Source organism: Bos taurus, chromosome 3, assembly GCF_002263795.3.
Source record: "Bos taurus isolate L1 Dominette 01449 registration number 42190680 breed Hereford chromosome 3, ARS-UCD2.0, whole genome shotgun sequence".
NCBI lineage: Eukaryota > Metazoa > Chordata > Mammalia > Artiodactyla > Bovidae > Bos > Bos taurus.
In genome coordinates, this window is record NC_037330.1 from 20,311,238 (window position 1) to 20,331,455 (window position 20,218).

General features: G+C 38.9%; 1 protein-coding gene and 1 non-coding gene across 4 annotated transcripts; one reads left to right on the forward strand and one right to left on the reverse strand.

Annotated features, from left to right (window-relative positions):
• Positions 1-752: 752 nt before the first annotated feature.
• On the reverse strand, positions 753-19,389 carry PRPF3 (pre-mRNA processing factor 3). 3 transcript variants are annotated; one of them, XM_005203870.5, is made up of 17 exons: positions 19,347-19,389; positions 18,082-18,173; positions 16,895-17,085; positions 15,411-15,541; positions 13,318-13,464; positions 11,925-12,008; positions 11,471-11,691; positions 10,506-10,812; positions 9,665-9,831; positions 8,842-8,921; positions 6,884-7,027; positions 6,087-6,186; positions 5,801-5,914; positions 4,617-4,735; positions 4,280-4,363; positions 3,182-3,243; positions 753-1,118 (listed from the first exon to the last, which is right to left on the reverse strand). In XM_005203870.5, exons 3-17 carry the CDS (start codon positions 17,037-17,039, stop codon positions 972-974), a joined length of 2,052 nt encoding a protein of 683 aa, XP_005203927.1. In that variant the 5' UTR covers positions 17,040-17,085; positions 18,082-18,173; positions 19,347-19,389; the 3' UTR covers positions 753-971.
• A 478-nt stretch (positions 19,390-19,867) lies between these two features.
• On the forward strand, positions 19,868-19,920 carry MIR12064 (microRNA mir-12064). The gene has a single exon (NR_162440.1). It is a non-coding gene; the product is annotated as a microRNA mir-12064 (primary transcript).
• Positions 19,921-20,218: the final 298 nt, after the last annotated feature.

The window sequence follows — 20,218 nt, forward strand, 5'->3', positions numbered from 1 at the left end:
CATTCTCTGATACTATTGCCTAGTAAACTTCAGTTAGCAGGAAGGAGCTCTAATGGCTCCTGTGTACAATCCATTCTCAGTATGTCCTCAACAGGCAACATGAAATAGGATATTTACGGTAAGAATTTGGACTTCTTTGGACACTTATTCTGACCCAAAGACTCCTAAAAACAAACCAAAAACATTAAGTGCTTAACAGAACTGCATCTTGTCAGATTCTTAGGGGGGTAAAAAAAGAAACTACACACTGTCTTTTAGAAAAGGATTGCTTTTTTTTTAATTAGTAAAGAGAAGAAATAGGCTAAATTCTCAAATCCTATTTGATTTTACAAACTGACCTATAACATCATCCTTGGACTCTCCCTCTGTGTCCATTTCACTCACAACACACATTCTCATATATTCACCCGTGTGAGGAAGGGATTTCCTGTTAATGTTATTCGGCCAAGACCAGAAGTAATCTGTCAACCTTGTGACTAACCACTGAAGGTTAAGAGATAGACATTCCCTCTCCTCTATCCACCTCTTCCTTCTTCACTCTGTTCCAGGAAAATGGTATTGATCGCTTTTGCTCCAAGATGAGGTCAGAAGTTTCCATTATCCAATCATCCATCCATTCATTCATTCATTTATATATACATAAATATCAATGACAAAATTTTCTTTTTCCATAGCAGTTGCTAGAAGTCTGGAGGAAAGATCACCTGAAGACCCAAACTCTGATACCTATGAGTGTGTGAAAAATATCATACTGACTTTAAAAATAACTCTTTAATCATATTCACATAAGAGGAATAAAGGGCAGCACCAGGCTGACTAGGGAAGGGAGCAAGGAGTTCTCCCTCTGTCCAGATGTCAGCCTGGCACCGTTCTGAGATTACACACACAAGTGGGGCTGGGTGTGGAAGTAGAATAAGGGAGAGGACTGAAGAGACAAAGGTAAGAGGGGAGAGGAAGGGCTTGCAGTAGTCTCAGTCGGTGGACTCCAGCACAGATTCGCTCAGCGCAAGGTCCCAGTAGTGCTCAGCCCCATGCTTTTTGAAATGCTCCCGAGCCATGTTCTCTGTAGGGCACTGTTTGAACTTCATCTCCCCAAAGCTCCGGTCTTTGGCTGTACCCTGGGAAAGAGACAAAACATGTAATAGAAACACTGCAATTTCTAATTTAAATCAGATATAATAGTCCTTTATAAAACCTGGTAACACTGTGTAGCAAAGTGCCTAGCTGAAAGTGATTTTATGGTAAAAACAATTCTAACCTCTACCCCCCTGGGTATCTGCTGAGTTCTCATGACTTTCTGTGGGTTTGTTTTTTTAATTGAATACAGGATTTCTGTGCTCAGGTGCCTGGATGGAAGAGTACGTCAGGAAGGACTATGGGAGATGGGATGAACTTGTTTCCCACCAGGCCTCTAGGACCTTTAAGGAGAAAGGAGTTAGAGGCTAAAAGGACTCTTTTCACAAGACTTAGTGAGATTTTCATACGAGCAGGAGGGTTTGGGGCCCAGTGACAAAGAACAATACAAGGGTGAGGGGGAGAGAGGAATGGGAGTGAGGGGGGGTTCTTGCAGACAACTACAACAGAAAGATACAGTACGTGGTAGAATCGTGTTCTCACCAAAGGCTGCAATGTCAGTCACAAATGCAACCTCAAGAGGCTTTTCAGGGACCAGATTCCAAAAAGGAGGCAAGAGCAGAACTTGGCTTGTTTCTGAATCTGAGAGACAATTCCTGAGGACTCTCAGAGGTAAATGAAGAGAATTTTAAAGAGATGATGGGGCTGGAATATTAAATATGCAAGTGGGGACTTATGAGACACAGAAACAGTTATAATGGTTATTATCACCTAATTAGTATGCATAAATTGGAGGGATCTGGGATAAGACAGAAGGACACATGAAAAGCAATCAGTAGCAATTACCTATAGAGTGGTCTTAAGGAATCAGGGGGCTGGAAGGGACTATTTCAGTCAGGCTCTGTGTGGTTAGAATGTATTGTAATGAGCATTCACTACTTTTGAATTAAAATACTACTCTTTTTGGCCACACTTTGGGGCATGCAGGATCTTAGTTCCCTAACCAGGGACTGAACCCATGATCCCTGCAGAAGTGTGGAGTCTTAATCACTGGACCACCAGGAATTCCCAAAGTACTACTTTTATAATAAAGAACTGGTTCCTAAACATGAGCACATTTTAAAACTAGAAGATACTCATGTATTCAACCTAAAAGAATAAAATGAAAAAATTAACACAAAGGTAGAAAATACTTACAATGTATAAAAGGTATTTTAAAGTGGTAATATAAAGGATTACTGCAGTATATCAAATTAAGAATACAGTTACTGAGGAAATAAACTTTTAATGCTTTCTGGAGAAACAGGATAATATTTTACACTCCACAAAGGGTGAATGAGCCCTTAGTTCACAACTTGGCCTGAACAAGCATATGCACTCATTTATTCATTCTTCAGAACTAATAGTGGTTCACTAGGAAAATTTTAGGGATGAAAGAATTGTACAACCATAAAAATGTTCCATTTAAACAGTGATTTAGTCACATTTTACGAAGCATCATTACATAATAATTAGGTTTTCCACCAAAAAAAAAAAAAATAGCAAGGGAAAATAATATCCATATTTTATAGACAAAGCAACAGTATTTTATATTAAGTGTTACTTCGTTGCCCAGTTGCACAGCTAGTAAGTGATACTGCCAACTTAGTCAACTTTATATATATATATTTTTTTGGCGATGCCATGCATGATCTTAGTTACCCAGCCAGGGATCAAACCCATGCCTCCTGCATTGGGAGTGTAGCATCTTAACACTGGACCACCAGGGAAGTCCGCAACTGTATACTCCTAAGTCTAGTACTTCTCTCACTATATCCAAAGAAAAATCCTACAATTCATTCCCCTCTTTCTAAGTGTCATATCCATGACTGAAATAAATAAACAGAGAATTTTTATTCTTGCCACCAGTTTTCCATAGTTTTCCCCAGATGGCATAAACTATACACCCATCAGTTTAACTAAAATATAATCAGGAAGGATTTGCTGCCAAATACTTAACTATGAATTCCAAAAAGAAACACAAAGTACTTAAGGGATTAGTTATTATGTATAAACAGTCAGGAATTAGCTAAAGTTTTGCCTCACTGTTTAACAGAGGATCACCTACCTCCCAGACTAGTACACATTTGTTGGTTTTCTTGACAGCTTCCTCATCAGATTCCTCATCATCTGGAAAAGACAATATAGCTAAATCTTGCTCTAGACTTAGACTAGACACCAAGATTCAGGTTTCAAACAAACAGTATTCAAGCCTACCCAAATTCTTTTAAATATTACCATTTTTTCCTCATGTATTGGGATCAAATATCTTCTGTTACTCTTTATTTCCCCCCAATTAGACTGATATCTCCTATCTGGCAGGGACATTAATTAATTCAACAAATATGGATTGAGTACCAACTCTGTGTCAAGAGCTGTGCCAGGTACTGGGAATAAGGAGATAAAGAACAATAAAAACTTGTCCTAAGCACTTTAGATGCCAAAACAATAGAGCCCATTCTCAAGGAGTTTTTAGTCTAATGAAGAAGGGCAGATATATGGAATGAAAATATCTTAGAACACTTGCAAAACAAAATACAAGTCAATTATCATAAAAACTGTACTTAAAGTACAAAAATACAATGAGGAAGAACAAAAAGTATAAGAAGGCCAAAATTATGAAAAATAAGGTTCTCTGTACATGGTAAATGCTAACCTAGGTCTTCAAAGAAGGCAAGGATAAATATTGATGGAAGAATGATGGCCAGGAGGATGTCAAATAAATATATACAAGATAAACTTGGGCAAAAGAAAAGTGTATTTTTCTGAATGAAGCAGAACTTTTTTTGGTCTAAAAAATTTTTTTTGCCTTCAATCCTTTAAAAAGCTTTTTATCAAAAAACTATACAATATAGACAATGCACATATGAGCGTGCAGCTTGCTGAAAATTCACAAACTAAATGTACTCATGTAGTCGGTATCCAAATTCTGGGCTAACAGAGAAACCAGCAAGTAGAAAGGCCTTACAGGACAGGCAGGAGAATAGCTAATATTCATACAGTAAATACTTTATGAATGTCTAGCATATTTAAAGTCCAAAAGGGTTTTTCTAAGATTCTTGAACATTATCTAGTATTTGCAAGAGTGTGAGAGAGAGGGAATAGATGAATGGACCGAGTACCATCCCACCCACCTCCCACTTAATCCCCTCTAACCCCCATTCACCATCTCCCTTTGTGTTAGATGTCTGTTCATCCCACTTTATCCGATGCAGCATGAGACGCTTAAATTTCTTCTGGGCCTTGGGGCCTAGAAACAGAGAAGAAGAATTTTGCCAGAGTTGTGGAAGACCATGGGGTAGAAGGAACCTCTGAGCTCACTCAACGCTCAGACATTAATATGGTAGTTGAAGCAATCCCAGGAACCACATCCTAGGTTCTTCTACTTCAATAAATAAAGAAACAGAGGCCCAAGATATTGAACACAGGCATGACTCTTTTGCTCAATTCTCCCACCAGGCTAGTCACTCAAGGCCTAGGCGCCTCGCGTGTTTCAGACTCACCCCCTTCCACTACTACCACGTTGACATCCTTGTGCAGTACCACCACCCCTGTCAGGTACAGCTGCCCAGCATTGGCCTCAATCTTGAACTTCTTGGCTGGGTTGCTCAAATTTCGAACTCTGGAGAAGGGAAAGTTTAGTTATGGGCTTCATTTTAGCATCAGTAGCTGACTGAATGGAATGGCAAATAAAGATGGGTCCAAAATAGTTTTCTTTCTAAAAACAAAGGCATTTGGAGTAGGCAAATATACTAATGCTTGAAAGGTAGAATTGATGAATCTACAAGTGCTTCTACTGCCTTAAACTTCTTCAAAGTCTAACACAGTACACTTTACAACAAGTAGCAGGTAATCAAAATTTACTCTAAGAACAAAGGAGAGCTATTAACCATCATCCACAAATATTTATATGCTTGGTTATTCTTGACAATATAAAGATCAACAAATTCTTTGCCCTCTAGATGCTTATAATGTAAAGTAGTCACAATACTATGCATGAAAATTTCTACAAGAATACATGAAAAGCTGTTAGAGACAATTACCCATAGTGAGTGGTCCTGAGGATCAGAGAATAGGAAGGGGACTTTTTCAGTAAGTGTCCTTCTGTATTGCTAGAATGTTTTTTATCTTAGTAAGCATTCACTACTTTTATAATAATGTACCGTTTCTATAATAAAGAACTAGTTACTAAACATGAGCACATCTAAATAAAAGACATATATATACTTGACATAAAAGAGTAAAATGAAAACATTAAATCAACACAAACGGTAGAAAATAATTACAACACATAAAGTCCATTCTGGAGTGGAAATAAAAGGATTACTGCAATACACTAGGATAAGGATACAGTTAACTGAGGAAAAAAACTTTTAATGTTTCCTACAAAAACAGTATTTTATGCTTCATAAAGAATGAATGAGCCTTAGTTCACATCTTGACCTGAACAAGCATATTCACATTCATTCTTCAGAACTAACATTAGTTCACTAAGACCTCAGAGACAGAAGAGTAAGTTTCTAACCCTCATCGCTGTAAAAGATCTACTAGCTCTTGATGTATACCAGGATCATTAAAGAGAGTAGAGCTGATGTTAGGTATGCTTTGTACCAGTGATTCTGCCTTGAGCACTTGGAAAATGTTTTGGTATTTCTAAGGGAAACGCTGGCCCAGTCTGGACACCTACCTATATACAGATATGTGTACCCCCTGTGAAATGTCTTCTTTAAGCTTTTTAATTTTCTTGACCTTTCTCTGTTCTGCTGTAAGTTTTCGGGCAGCATTGGCCTCTTCATGCGCTCTGTCGTGACAGGAAGGACATCCACAAGTGAGAAAGGCATTGCAGATCAGAAGCAGGGCTGAGGGAAAGAGAGAGCAACGGAGAACTCTCCCCTCCCTCCAAATATGGATCCCCCAGAAGAGTTCGGGAAAGGTACTTGCCCTGGGTTTCCACCCAATCCCATGGCACTTACTTCTGTCTTTTTGCCATCTGAGCTCTGACATGGGCTTCTACCTTCGTGGGGTCTTGAACAGCTTCTGTTCCTAATACTCGCATCAAATTTGAAATTCTCACTGCAGTGAAGAGATGATAGAGATCAATCTAAGTCACCACTCCAGCTAGGGTAATCTGGCAATCTCTTCCTACTAATTCATATTGTTCACCTATTTCAAATCTGCTCAAAACTCACTTCCTCCAAATACTTCTACCTTGAAAGCCCAATTAATTCAGCATTTGCAGGAGGTCAATTAATCTCAGTAACTGGTATACATTTATTCACACTGCTTGAAAATTCGTGAAAGAAAACGAACTTAATTTTGTTGGCATTTTTCACTTTCACTGCAGCATTTAGTGAAAGATCCTATACATAACAGTGCTCACTCAAAATACTACTAACTGATCCTGGAAACTATAGGAGTGAGGTTTTTTAAACTGCATTTTCATTTTTTAAACATTTAAGAATTATGTATACCACAACTCCGTGCAAATACTCCAACTACTATCTCCATAAACTTCAAGACTATTCTTCTTCCAGGAAGGTAAGAATGTTATATGGTCAATATTACTTAAGAAACAGGCTTAAATGACCTCTACAATGACTATGTTGACCTGATTTAATAAAGAAAGACAGTAGAAAATTTGGGAAAGGAAAAACCAATGAATGATTCTGAGAAACAAAAAGCATTCAAATATAGAGAAATACTAAAGATCCTCTATAATGACAGGAAGAAAAACTTTCCACCCTTTCTTCCCTGCCTCTAAGATCTGTACCTTTGGGTTCTGGAGGAGGCATCAGGCCCAGCCTGACTTTCTCCTGTAGCTCCTTCTGTGCTTCCCTCCTCGTTTGCCTTCGAAGTTTCTTCTGTTCCTTCTTGGTCAGATATACTCCCAGAGTAACTGGTGTGTCATTGTCAACTGTCAGGCAGAGAAATGAATATACCAAAGCAATTAGCATATTACAGGGATATGGGTGAATATCAATCACATTAAAAAGAACTTTACAGCAACACAGATGGACCTAAAGATTGTCAGACTGAGTGATATAAGTCAGACAGATAAAGACAAATATATAATGCTTATATGTGGAACCTAAAAAAACTACAAATGAACTTATCTTTTAATAAAACAGAAATAGTTACAGCCGCTGAAAACAAACAAGGCTACCAGGGGCTAGAGGGAGAGGGATAAATTAGAGGACTGGGATTGACATATACCCATTACTATATATATATAAAGTAACTAATAAGGATCTACTACATAGCACAGGGAACTCTACTCAATACTCTATAATGGCCTATATGAGAAAAGAATCTAAAAAAGAGTGGGTTTATGTATAAATGATATACTGAGCTGTACACCTGAAACTAATATAACATTGTAAATCAACTATGTCCCAATAAAAATTTTTTTAAAAAAGGACCTTTAGCTTGTTTTTAGTTATTTTTAGGTCATCATAGTAGTATTACAGTTATGTTTTTATTAAGTATTCTTGGAACTCCCCTGGTAGTACAGTGGCTAGGACTCTGTGCTCCCAATTCAGGGAGTCTGGGTTCAATCCCTGGTCAGGAAACTAGATCTCACATGGTTCAACTAAGAGTTTGCATGCCGCAACTAAGACCTGGTGCAGCCGAACAAATAAATAAATACTAAAAAAAAAAAAAGGAGTAAAAAGTATTCTTATCTTTCATGAGTCATGTTCTAACTTGTTTTTCTTTAAGCAACTGAATTTGATAAACTGAAATGTGGCAGATATCGAAAAAAAGATTAGAGCTGCTCTGACTGCTCTGTGTGAGGATTTGGGGTATGCAGAGGGTATCCAGAATCCCATCTGGATCCTACCTACTAAACCTCAAGGTGTCTACGGAATCCAACTTGAAAACCACTGGCCAAGATGATGAAATTTCTAATTTAAGAGTTACAGGGATTGGGAAAAATCCTCTGGGCTCCCAAGTCAATATATTAAAACAAACAAAACCCCCTACATTCTTCTAATGATTCACACTGAAGACAACTAAATAGATTCTGATTAAGTACAATTCAGTGGTTATTATTATTTTTATTATCTCAAAGTCTGAATCTATTTTTCTGAATTTATTAGAGATCCTGATAAACAAATTTACTCAGTAAAAACTAACCTTCTCTGTTCATCTCAAATCTGATCAAACTGTTAGCATCTTCTGTTATCACTTGAAAAAGGAATGTCAGATAGTGTTATCTGTACATATGAGAAAATTCTGTATTGTAAGTGATTTATCCAGGGGTTTCAGGTACAACTAAAACCTATCTCTTCTGACTAAGCCAACAGATTTTCGCTACAAAACAGATAAAACAGAAAGGCTGAAGACAAGGCAGACTGAAGATGGCAGGGGTTTAGTGGTGGTGTGCTAGACTAGAGTTGGGAGTCAACACTATTGCAAAAGCCCAATTTGAAATACAGATATACATCAGTGAGGCCATCTCTAATTTAGACCTCAACGCTCTATAATAGCTGCACTCTCCAACACTGTAGCCACTAGCCACATGTACTATTTACATTTAAATTAAAATTGAAAAAAATTAAAAAAAATCAGTCCCTCAGCTATATTAGTGCAACTCAGTTTTCAAGTTCTCAGTAGTCATGTGTGAATAGCAGCTATAGTACAGACAGCCCAGAGATTATATCCATTATCACATAAATTCTTATGGGCTAATACTTGTCTAGAGCTTTGACTGAGTAATCTCTACATTACCTGGAGGGTTGAGCTGGGCTGGATGTTCAACAAGATTTGTGATTCCAAAATAATCTTCTCTCTTGGGATTTTCCTCTGTACTAAAATTGGAGGAAGAAGGGAAAACAGGATATGTGGGTAGAGACGATTCCAAGAGAGAGGCAATCTCAGAAACACAATAAAAAAATCCACTCGCCATAGTGCATTCTAGTACTTATTAAAAGTATTTGCATATCTATATATGCAATTAGATTACATGTAATTTTCAAGATAAGAAAATGGTCCCACTAAGGTTGGATGCACTCTCTACACCAGTCATTCTCAACCTTTTTTTTCTACCCTAACACACTTAACAGATACCATATTCTGTCATTAGTAACAATAATTCTCTGGGACAGTGGTTGACAAAGGAGGCATAAGGAAAGGCTGAGACACAGTCTCCTTAAGTCATGTATCAGAATAATGGAGCAGATATGATTAAAGGTCTCTGAATGTTTCTTATATACTTTATCATTCTCTCCCTCATCAACTAAGAATCCTTTCTCTATTCTAGGACTGGATCTTTAAGAAATGTAAACATCTAAGTAGCAAAAGAAGGTAATTAAGAAAACAAATATGCTAAAACACTAACAATGTATAACAAAGCAAGCAGAAAATATTTGTGTCCAATCCTCCTACATTTATTGACCCAAAAAACTAAAAGCAACCCATAGAACATATTCTTTATGGAGCTTGTATATGGTTATCTATTTGCCTTAGATTTAAAATTTTTACTTAATGCATGAGTACCATCTTTCCCATTAAAACTCTAGCCTTATTAAAAGGTATTTACCAACAAACTCACAGGTCAAAGCCATTGGGGATGATGTAAGAGTCCCACCACTCAATTTCAGGGATGTCGCCTTCTTTCAATTCCTTCTTAGGAGCAATGAGGGCCAGTCTAGTTGAAGTATGAATTCCTGTTTTTCGAGCAGCCTGTGAGATCTCTGCCTGCAGCTTCTCTAGTTGAGCCTAAAGACAAGGTAAGACAAGAAGATAAACGGGAATCAAAGAAAACAAGGAAGTAGTAGAATCCCAAATCTTAAAACATTCCCTTGTTGAACTCTTTACATCTAACACAACAAATTCAGATTTTCTGAAAGCTAAGAAAAAAGAGCTGTTCTGCTTTACTTTATTCATTACTTGGTTGATTTCCATATATTTGGCTCTCATCATCACCCCTCTATCCCAGTGTGTGCCTGCAGCAAATATGCAGAAATGGGATTTTATGGAAAACTTCTGAGAGGATGAAAACAAGAAGGTAAAAGTCATTGAATATATGGTCAATTAAACTATCCAGGAATGTGGATTGTCTGCAGCAAATTTTAACAGCAGGCTAGCTTTCCTCAGATGTCCTGAGGTTTCTGAACAGTTCCCTCCACTGATCGTTGTATGTACAGAATTTTCAAATTCAATTTCCTTTCTACCTAAGTAGAATGTAAGTAACTGAGAAAACAAATCACTAAAAATCAAGTATTCCAGGAATAAATACAGTATTTTAAAAATTACTCATTGCTTTACTACTTATTTATTTAATTGCCAAAAACATAGAGAATTAAGTTGACAGTATTTCAGGATTATATTCAGTTTCCTTTGTTACCTTCCTAACTTCTTCAAATTTCTAGATTTTATTCTAAGCCAGATACCTTTGTCCGTAACCGCTGGGCAATCTTTTCAAATTTGCCCTTGTCATGGAATTTAAAAGTGCGTCTCTGGCGCTGGGAAGGGGCAATTGAGACTCGTGGATCAAAAAAGGTATTAGATTCCATGTCTTCTGATGGCTTTTCTTTTAGCTGTTGCTTGAATTGTTCCCTCTTCACAGCCCGAATATTGGCCTTCAGAGTAGGCATTCTGTGTGTCAGCTCAATTTCCTTGCCTGTTGCATCTACAGTTCGACCTTGTTCATCAAGAATCAATGGTGTAGGTTTAGTTTGATCTTTTAACTCCACCTTCCTAAAAAATAGCCCGAAAGAGGAATAAATCCCATATAAAACAATAAGGCAGGCAAACAAATAGACAAAAAATACAAACAAATCAAAACCCACCAGACACAATTAGGGTACAAAATTCTAAGGAATATAAACCCATCAATGAGTAATAACATCTTGACTGAATATATGAAGATGGACAGTTGAGTATGGAGTATAATCAGATGAAATGAACTTACAAATTACAATGGCAAGAAGTTGGAATCCTATCATTCTTTACTCCTGAATTCTTGAGTCAGGGAATGGCAAACCAATTGAGATACTAAAAATAAAGCCTATCACCTTTACCCAGTTGCAGAGAACTCTCAGATCTGGTCTCACTCAATATGGTTTAATGGAAATAGCTCTTGAGTTAGGAACCAGGAGACCTGATCCTGTTCTTAGCTCTAATACTGGAGGAATAATCTTAATTTTAGTTCTACCATTCATAAAAAGAAGATAATTAAACTCTGCAACAAAAAAACCAAGAGAAAAAATTCAATTGGTATTTACTGAACATATGTAAGAAATATGAAACCAAGAAATGATTTAAGTTCCTTGGAAGAAAAGGATAAGTAACACTCAAAGGTATTTATTGCTTCTCAAGCTTCAGAAAAAACGAATTCCATGAAATAGATACTCACGGGGGAGCAATGCCCATAGCATGGAGATTGGCCAGGCCCACCATGTTGGCATTGCCGATGAGCCCTGGCTTCAGTGCCAGCTGGGCTTGGATGCGGGCTTGTAGTTCAGCTGCTTTCCTTGCCTTCTCAATGGCATCATTCATGAAAGTGGCGGCCTGGGAGGGCTGAATAGTGTTGCCAATTGGAAGTCGCTCTGGTTGGGAGGATGAAGGAGTCTTTGGCTGTGAGATAGAGAAAAAGAAATCAGAATCAGAAAAAATTAACATAGGCAAACAGATCTCTCTCTTTTACACACACACACACACACACACACACACACACACGGAGCGGTGGACTGTGGTAAATTGAGGGTGGAACATGCAGTCATTTTCTGGACTCTCATTTGAGTACGTGGCAAGAAATTCTGTGTTTAACAGTCTTCTTTTTGGAGAAACCTGAAAAGAGGTTACAATACCTGAGGTGTAGGAGGGCTAATGAAGCTCAGTTGCTTTTTCCTCTCCTCAATTTGCCGTGTTGCTGCCTCCATCATCTGTTTGATCTGCTCTCAGTGGGGTAAAAAGTTGAAAAACAGTTAACAGCTCTTTTTTATTTCTCCCATACAGGTTCCTCAACTCAAAGGGCTTTTAGGTCTAGAGAAACTAGTATTTTTTGAATGATCCCATCATATTCTGCCTGTACCATAGGCTAGCAAATTTAGTAAAGATAAGCTTACACAGTTGATCACTGGAATTTTTCAACCTATCTTCCCAAGGCAGGACTGGCATGTTAAGTAGTAACACAGCTTGATGAGTAAGACTCTGGAGTCAGGGAAACCTTAGTTTGAATCTTAACTCTGCCATTTAATGCCTGTGTGACCTTGAACATTGTATTTAATTCTTAAATCTCCAAGTGTCTAAAAGGAGTAAAAACAGTACCTACCTTACAGGGCAACTGTGAATATTTAAATAATGCAAAATAGAATCCATAACATTATTTAAAAAAAAAAAAACAACACTACTGGTCTTTGAGTTCCTAGTTTGGGTAACCAGAGTCCACAATGTAGACTTGCTTCCTAGTCTCCATCAATCCCTTCCTCTGTCCTAAGGAAATTCAGAAAAATAAGCTTTGAGAACATGATCCAGTAACTCTTCTTGAATTTTCCAAAAGAGTCTGCTGTCAAGGTGCTTCAAGGTTATTTTTTTTAATTTACTTTTAACAATTTCTTAAATAGTGACATATTTACATAGTTTAAAATTCAATAAGTACAAAAAGTATACTCTGAAAATATTTACTATTTATATGGTATCAGAATTTTTAAACAATGCCCATTTTAAATACATAGATAATTTCTATTAAAAAGAAAACCAAGTCAATCTGAAATTATTTAAGTGGATTAAGCTTTCTGCATTATATTATTTGGAAATTCTTCTCTGCCATCATGCTGAGTTCTAATTATTTCAATAATTTTCTTAATGACACAGTGAGGTAGATATCTGAGCAAATGATGTATGTAACACACCTTCCTTGCCACATAATAGGTGCTCAAAATGCTATTTCAATAGCCTTCAACTGGGCTGCTGTTGTTGTCATTCAGTCACTAAGTCATGTCTGACTCTGCGACCCTATGGACTGTAGCCCACCAGGATCCTCTGTCCATGAGATTATTCTGGCACGAATACTGGAGTGGGTTGCCATTTCCTTCTCCATTCAACTGGAATCTCTCCTGGTTAAACCAAGAAATGATGAAACATAAAACAGAAAAGAAAATTTCCCCAACGCTAACATTTAGTTTAAATTAAGGATACAATAAATCCATCTCTTTCTTCTTCAACTCTCAAAACCACCGCTTCCAGTTCTTAACTACTAACCTGGAGCTTAGTCAGCATGCCAGGACTCTCTGAGGGAGGCCCAGGGATCACTTCTGGCTCCTCTTCTACCTCTTCAAAACGGGGTATCCGTCGCTTCTTTACTCCTGATGATTCCTTGGAGATCTCAGAGTCATCACCAAACACTTCCTAAGGGAACCCAAGGTGAAAGAAGAGTTGTATCCCTGCCCATGGGAGAAGGGAAGAACAATTCTAGTCCTTATCAGTATTCTGTGGCTTTTCCCAGAGTCTTCTATACCCTCCACCAAATGGACCATCTCACCCATCTCAACTTCATTATTTTCCTACTCCAGTCAAACAAATTTCATCCCCATATTCTTATAAATGTTCCCATCCCAAGGTCTTTGCAAATCTTACCGCCCACATTTGTAATTATCTCCCTCAACTTTTCCCCCAATCCAAACCCTCCCTAAAACTCACCTCCTCCAGGAAGTTTTCCTCATTAATAATCTCATCCCACTCTGATCAAACTGTTGTTTCACATCCCTTTAGTACTTAAGAACTTGGTTCATACTAAGTAAAATTACATTGTTGATATTTGCTTGCCAAGTGTTAAGTCTTTCAATGTCACTATGTACTTTCTCCCAGCTAGCGTCTAAGCTCTTCCAGGATAGGGGTTTTCTCTCTTCTTCAATATTCCCCAATAACACTTTGTTCTCATCTAACAATGGGAACTCAAATATGTTGACTAATTTGCAGGATGAACTTAACAGGACCAAGAGTGGCCAACTGGAAGGGACAATGGGAAAAAGCAAATGTACACACCGGTGGTAGGCTTTGGGTGACATCCCCTCTTCACTAGGAGGGCTCGTGTTTTGCAAGGACATATCCTCGGCCAGGGGCGAGCGCTTCCTGGAACTCCTACAGTTCAAGAAAAAGGACTCTCCCATAATATATTGTGTGGGATGGGGACTGAATGGACCAAAATGGGACCCAACTCCCAAGGCTATCTAGATTTCCTTCAAGAAACCATTTTTATTAATCCCACCCAATGTAGTCACTTTATTTGTAGCAGGCCCTCAGCACTCATACAGTACCATGTCCTACCAAAAACATAATCTTCACTCTACAGATCTATGAATTTCTCCTTAAGTGTAACAAAATTCAACTAAGTCTGAAACTTTATAGTCAACCTTAAACTTTCCATGAAAACTGCTACTTGGATTTTATCATTTTTGTGACTGTATTTTGTTCAGCCCTCCCATCCCCAAACCCCTGAACTGAAAATTCCTTAAGGCAAGGACTATCTTTCATTCCTCTGATCACCCTGCAAAACCCTCAACACAAACAGCACACAAATCTCTATTTCTCTTGGTTCCACAGCCTGGTCAGGAACCAAACAGACACAGCTTATTCACTCTTGTGCCTCAGGAAAAGCAAAAGGATAGCCAAGGAATCAAAAGCACTTTAGAAGGTTTGATAGAAGTCACAGAAAAGATTTTAAGAGACAGACAAAGAAAAGAGACTGATCAGCTACTTGACACTGTTAATACTGAAAGAGACCATGACCAATCAGCAGCTACTGGATAAAAAGTGAAGAAAGTAAGGGAGTAATGATGGTCCCTTTAAGTATTCCACTCATGGGGCCAGGTGACCTGCAATATGCTATACAGCAAAGAGCAGGCTCTCAGGACATATGGTAAAAAGTGAGTTCTTAGGTATCCCATCTGCAAGTCATTGCAGAGAAATATCTGAAAAGCAGAACAATGAGGTCTATAGCTCAAGGAGCAGTAAAGTCACATTCTGAGCAATCTATTAGGCCTCAAGCATAAAATCTTAAAGTAATCAATTTATTTTTTTAAAAAGGAGATTTAGGGAAACATAAGAACCCAAACTCCTAACTGTATATGAAAAAGGACAAAGCAACCGTTTTCTTGGAACATTTTAACCCATGAACTTAGGCAGTTCATCACCATAAGATGGTGATAATACAAGTTCACCCCTTCTACTTCTATATCTAAGTATCTCTCTTAAATATCAGGTATTCTAATAATGGATATTAAAGTATGAGCCAGGTAAGCTCAGCAACTTTGTTACCATTCAAAACACTCATCAGATAGTTAACTGTAACCTACCTTTAGCTCTCGTTTCCTGCTCCGGTCACTGCTGGACTTGGAATGCCTAGAGCTTCGGCCTTCCTCCACAGCTTCAAACAGTTTGTCCACAAATCGGAGAGTAGAATCATCAAGAAAAGGTTTCAGATGGTCTGACAAGAAAAAGAGAGGTGGCAAGGTTGAAAAGGTATTTCATCCAGATACCAACACTGGAATTTTATGCCTAAGAGGGACGGAAATGCTTTCTTAAGTTTTTTGTAGGATTCTCATAAATTCTCTTACACTGAATGATTTTGCCCCATGAGATAAAAATACAGTTTTAATTTTTTGGAGTAGGAAGTAGCAGAGCCAGAGCAACCTGTTTAGGTTGAGCATCAAAGTTTAGGGTGAATAACCACTGTAACTTTTCCTAAACTGCAAGCTGGAGGAGACTACCATTAACAAAATCTACCTCCTCAACTTTTTAAATGTATTTTATAGAGACTTCTATATGCTTAGATGTTGACCTGAATATACCCATCTGACTTTAGCATATTTCCTAAGTAAATATAATTTAGGTAACTCAGTGCAGCGGTCAAAGGAAATCAGTCTGAGATTCAAAATACGTCACAAATAGTATTAAAAAAAAAGGAAAATTAATTATTTAGGCTATTTCCATTATAATGGAGAGTGAAAAAGCCACTTTAAAACTAAATATTAAAACTAAGAGAATGGCAACCGGATCACTTCACAGCAAATAGAAGGGGAAAAGGTGGAAGCAGTGACAGATTTCCTCTTTCTGGGCTCTAAAATCACTGCAGATGGTAACTGCAGTCATGAAATTAAAAGACATTTGCTTCTTGGCAGGAAAGCTATGGTAAATCTAGACAGTGTGTTAAAAAGCAAAGACATCACTTTGCTGACAAAGGTCCATATAGTCAAGGCTATGATCTTTTCAGTAGTCATGTACGGTTGTTGAGAGCTGGACCATAAAGAAGGCAGAGAATTGAAGAATTGATGCTTTCGAACTGTGGTGCTGGAGAAGATTCTTGAAAGTCGCTTGGCCAGCAAGGAGATCAAACTAGTCAATCTTAAAGGAAATCAATCCTGAGCATTTTATTTAGGATTCATGCTAAAGCCGAAGTTCCAATACCCTGGCCACCTGATGCGAACAGCTGACTCACTGGAAAAGACCCTGATGCTAGGAAAGATTGAAGGCAGAAGGAGAAGATGCCAACAGAGGATGAGATTGTTGGATGGCATCACCAATGCAATGGACATGAACTTGGGTAAACTCCAGGAGATGGTGAGGGACAGGGAAGCCTGGTGTGCTATAATCCATGGGGTTATGAAGAGTCGGATACAACTTGGCGACTGAACAACAACAATTATAATGCAAGAGAAAATAAAATGTGGCCTGACCTTTTTTCAGATGCTCCTAACATAGAGAATTTTGGGGAACTTCAAAGTAGCATTTGCAGTCATCCAACATGTTAAGCCAAAAGATTCAGAAAGATCACACATACCAGCTGCTTTCTTCTTGTCCATGCCCTTCCCCACACAGTTCAGTGCTGCTGTGACCACTGTGGGCTCTGAGAAACCCAGCACCCTCTTCACTGTCTTTTCTATCCATGGTTTCAGTTCATCCAGCTCCCTCTTAGATAGTGCCATTCTTTGGGAAAAGGAGGATAGCTCAAAACAGGATTCAATACTGCACCTAAAAAGAAATCAGTAAAGTTAGAGAACAGGAAAAGACTAAAAGGACCCCAGGCAATGATTAGTATATCAGGAATACTTTCCCCACTGCTATTCTCAATCCTAGGCAAGTTCCTCTAACCTCATTTCAAGCCAAATACTCTCAACTTATACTTCAAAACAGAAAGAACTACATTCTGTTTGATTTTTAACCCTAACTCAGTAATATCATCAGCTAATCAATGAAATCTGTGGAATAAACAAACAACCCTCGTGAAGAACCTAGTCTGAGAAATGAGTTCTAGCTTCTTTTCTGATTATCATATTCAACAAGGACTGTCAAACATATAACATGAAAACAAGACTGAAAAAGCCCACTCACAGGCCAACTTTTCTATTCTTCCTACTTCCAGGCAGGCATTCCTTAACCCAGGGCTTCTTTTAAGGGAGACAAATAAGAGATGGCTTATCCGGGTTACATCTTACATTAAAGCTCCTAATCCTCAAGACTGTTCTGTCACATTTCTCTGTATTCATTGTCATCCCAGTGAGAATTCTGTACCCAGATCCTTTTCTCTTTTGTTCTACAGGGTCTCTGTCATAAGTAATCCCTCAGTTCAGAAAAGGTTACCCTCATGCACTGTGGTGACCTGAATGGGAAGGAAGTCCAAAAGGGAGGGGATATATGTATATGTATGATTCATTCTGCTGTACAGTAGAAACTAACAACATTGTAAAGCAACTATACTCCAACAAAAATTAATTAAAAAAAAGATCACCCTCATTTTGGATGTACTCTTTTCACCTTTATCCTTCTACTTTTTAGCTTAATACAGAAACCATCATACAAGACTCTACAACAATCTGTTATTTAATGCAAATTGGTACAATTCTTGAACTTTATTCATGTTTACAGTCTTATCTCCTACTGAAACCTCAAAACTCTACATGAGCAGAAAGAAAATTTTATTTCTATAATTTTCTCCATATTGTCTAAAAGACAATAAATTAGACTGACCTCAAATCCAAGTTAACCTCCTCCCAGAAGTGCCACACATCAGGGTTCGATTTGGGTGTCAATTTTTCAAGATGTTTTAAGACATCTTTTCCCTAAAAGGTACAGCTTGATTAACTTCTAATTGTTGGCAGGTTTATCCTCCAGAAGACCTATTGCTAAATAATGTATGTAATTTTGGTATAACCATATGAAACTAGTAGCTTAAAGTCAGAAACTAGGGGTGTCGTATTTTGTGCCTCGGTGACATGTAATATGAATAAATCCGCAGTGGCTTTATTTACCCATCAGGAGATAGCAGGATAGCCTATCAATCTCAACATGTTAACTGTGCATTGCTCAAAAGATGCATATTCAGACACCATAGAGTGAAGAGCTCACATGCACCTCTACTATTTACCAGCCTTCTGAAAAGTAATTCCTCTGAGCCTCAGTTCACTCATCCTACAAAATGAGGACAACTGTCATTCTTACAAGGCACTTAATTCATTCAATAAATATTTACTGCAAACCTAGTAAGTTTCAGGCAGCCTACTGAGTGCTGAGGATACACACAACGGTGAAAAAGACAGACAGGAATTCTTGCCTTAACAGAACTTATATTCCACTGGAACTGAATCATAGGCTAGAAAGGGTAAACAATTTGAAAATCCAGAGTTACAAATGGGGCATCACTCTATTAGATGAAAGGTGTGCCCAAGCACTATACTAACAAATGTACACAACTTCAACCCATTTCTCCGTAAGATAACGTGCAAACTAAACAGCCAATAGGCAAAATAAAAGTTCCAAACAGTAACGAGCTTTGTCACTAATCAATTGTTCAACAGTGACTGCGTGGGGTAGGGGTGGGGTGTGGTTCTGGTGTGGAAGGAGAGGAAGGCAGAATGATCTCTGAATGAGCAGGGAACACAATTTAATCTTCTGAAGGATTTCCTTTCTCTGTGTTCTTTGCTTGAAGTCGAATTTCATCCCTGAAACTCCCATTCGTTTCTTTTTTGCTTTTTCCGCCTCTCTGAGCAGCCCGCTACTCACCTGTTCTACCCCAACTCCTCATCTCGGTGCTAGTCCCCTCAGCTCGTCCCTTTCCCGCCCCCGCCCTTTCCCTCTCAACAACCTCATTCCAACCCGTTCTCCCACAGAACCTTGTTCTTTTCTCAGCTTCCTTTCCGCTGAACCTTCCCGCCTCTGTCCTTCTCTCGAACTGAACCCTACCCCAATCACTTGGACAACAGGATACCCTCTCCGGGCCCCGGGCCACTACTCACCTCACAAACTTCAGCCCCTGAGACGGAGCCCGAACGTTACACCGGAACCGGAAACCCTCTGGCCGCCCTATGGCCTGCCGTCCTACCGCCGCGGCCGCCGCCACGCCGCGGTCCCACAACGCGTGACGAGGGAGGGTGGGGCCGCCGGTTCGCGCAGCCGTAGTTGCCACTTTCCCCGAGAGAGGGAGCGCATGCGTAGCGGAGTCCTAAAGTTACACGTTTTCTAGTTCCTCGCCTCATCGGTTTCCCCAGGTAAAGGTGTGCAACGTTAGTGTTACGTGAAGCATAAATCGGGCTGACTGTAGTATCCCTTCCAGGTTTCCCTGGTAGCTCAGACGGTAAAGCGTCTGCCTGCAATGCAGGAGACCTGGGTTCGATCCCTGGGTGGGGAAGATCCCCTGGAGAAGGGGCAACCCACTCCAGTACTCTTGCCCGGAAAATTCCATGGATGGAAGAGCCTGGTAGACTACAGTTCATGGGGTCGCAAAGAGTCGGACACGACTGAGCAACTTCACTTTCACTGGTAGTATTCCTAGTGTGGCGAATAAGTGCCACACTAGGTTATGCTACAACTAAAAGCAGGGCTTCTGCGTTTGGGCTAAACCTGGACTTTCTAGTACAAAGTAAACCCTCCGAGAGTCGTGATTCCTAGCATTAAGGATCTGTAGCATTCCCTCATTAGCTTCTGTCCCTAACCTAACAGTGGTGCCAGAGATCACTCAGGAAAAGTGAGTATAGGATTCTGAAGATGGTAGCCCCTCCCCCCTTTTAGTATTTTTTTTTTTTCCTTCCATTCTTTCTTGGAACAAATAATTAATGACTATCTATTACTATATGTCATGCATCCACTGAGATTCAGTATTACTTAATGA

Coding starts and splice junctions, on each gene's coding strand:
- PRPF3 (XM_005203870.5), bottom strand. CDS start 17,039: ATGGCACTATCTAAGAGGGAGCTGGATGAACTGAAACCATGGATAGAA. Junction 12,009..13,317: donor GCATGCTGACTAAGCTCCAG/GTTAGTAGTTAA, acceptor CACTGAGAGCAG/ATCAAACAGATGATGGAGGC. Junction 6,187..6,883: donor GCCTCCTCCAGAACCCAAAG/GTACAGATCTTA, acceptor TCTTCACTGCAG/TGAGAATTTCAAATTTGATG.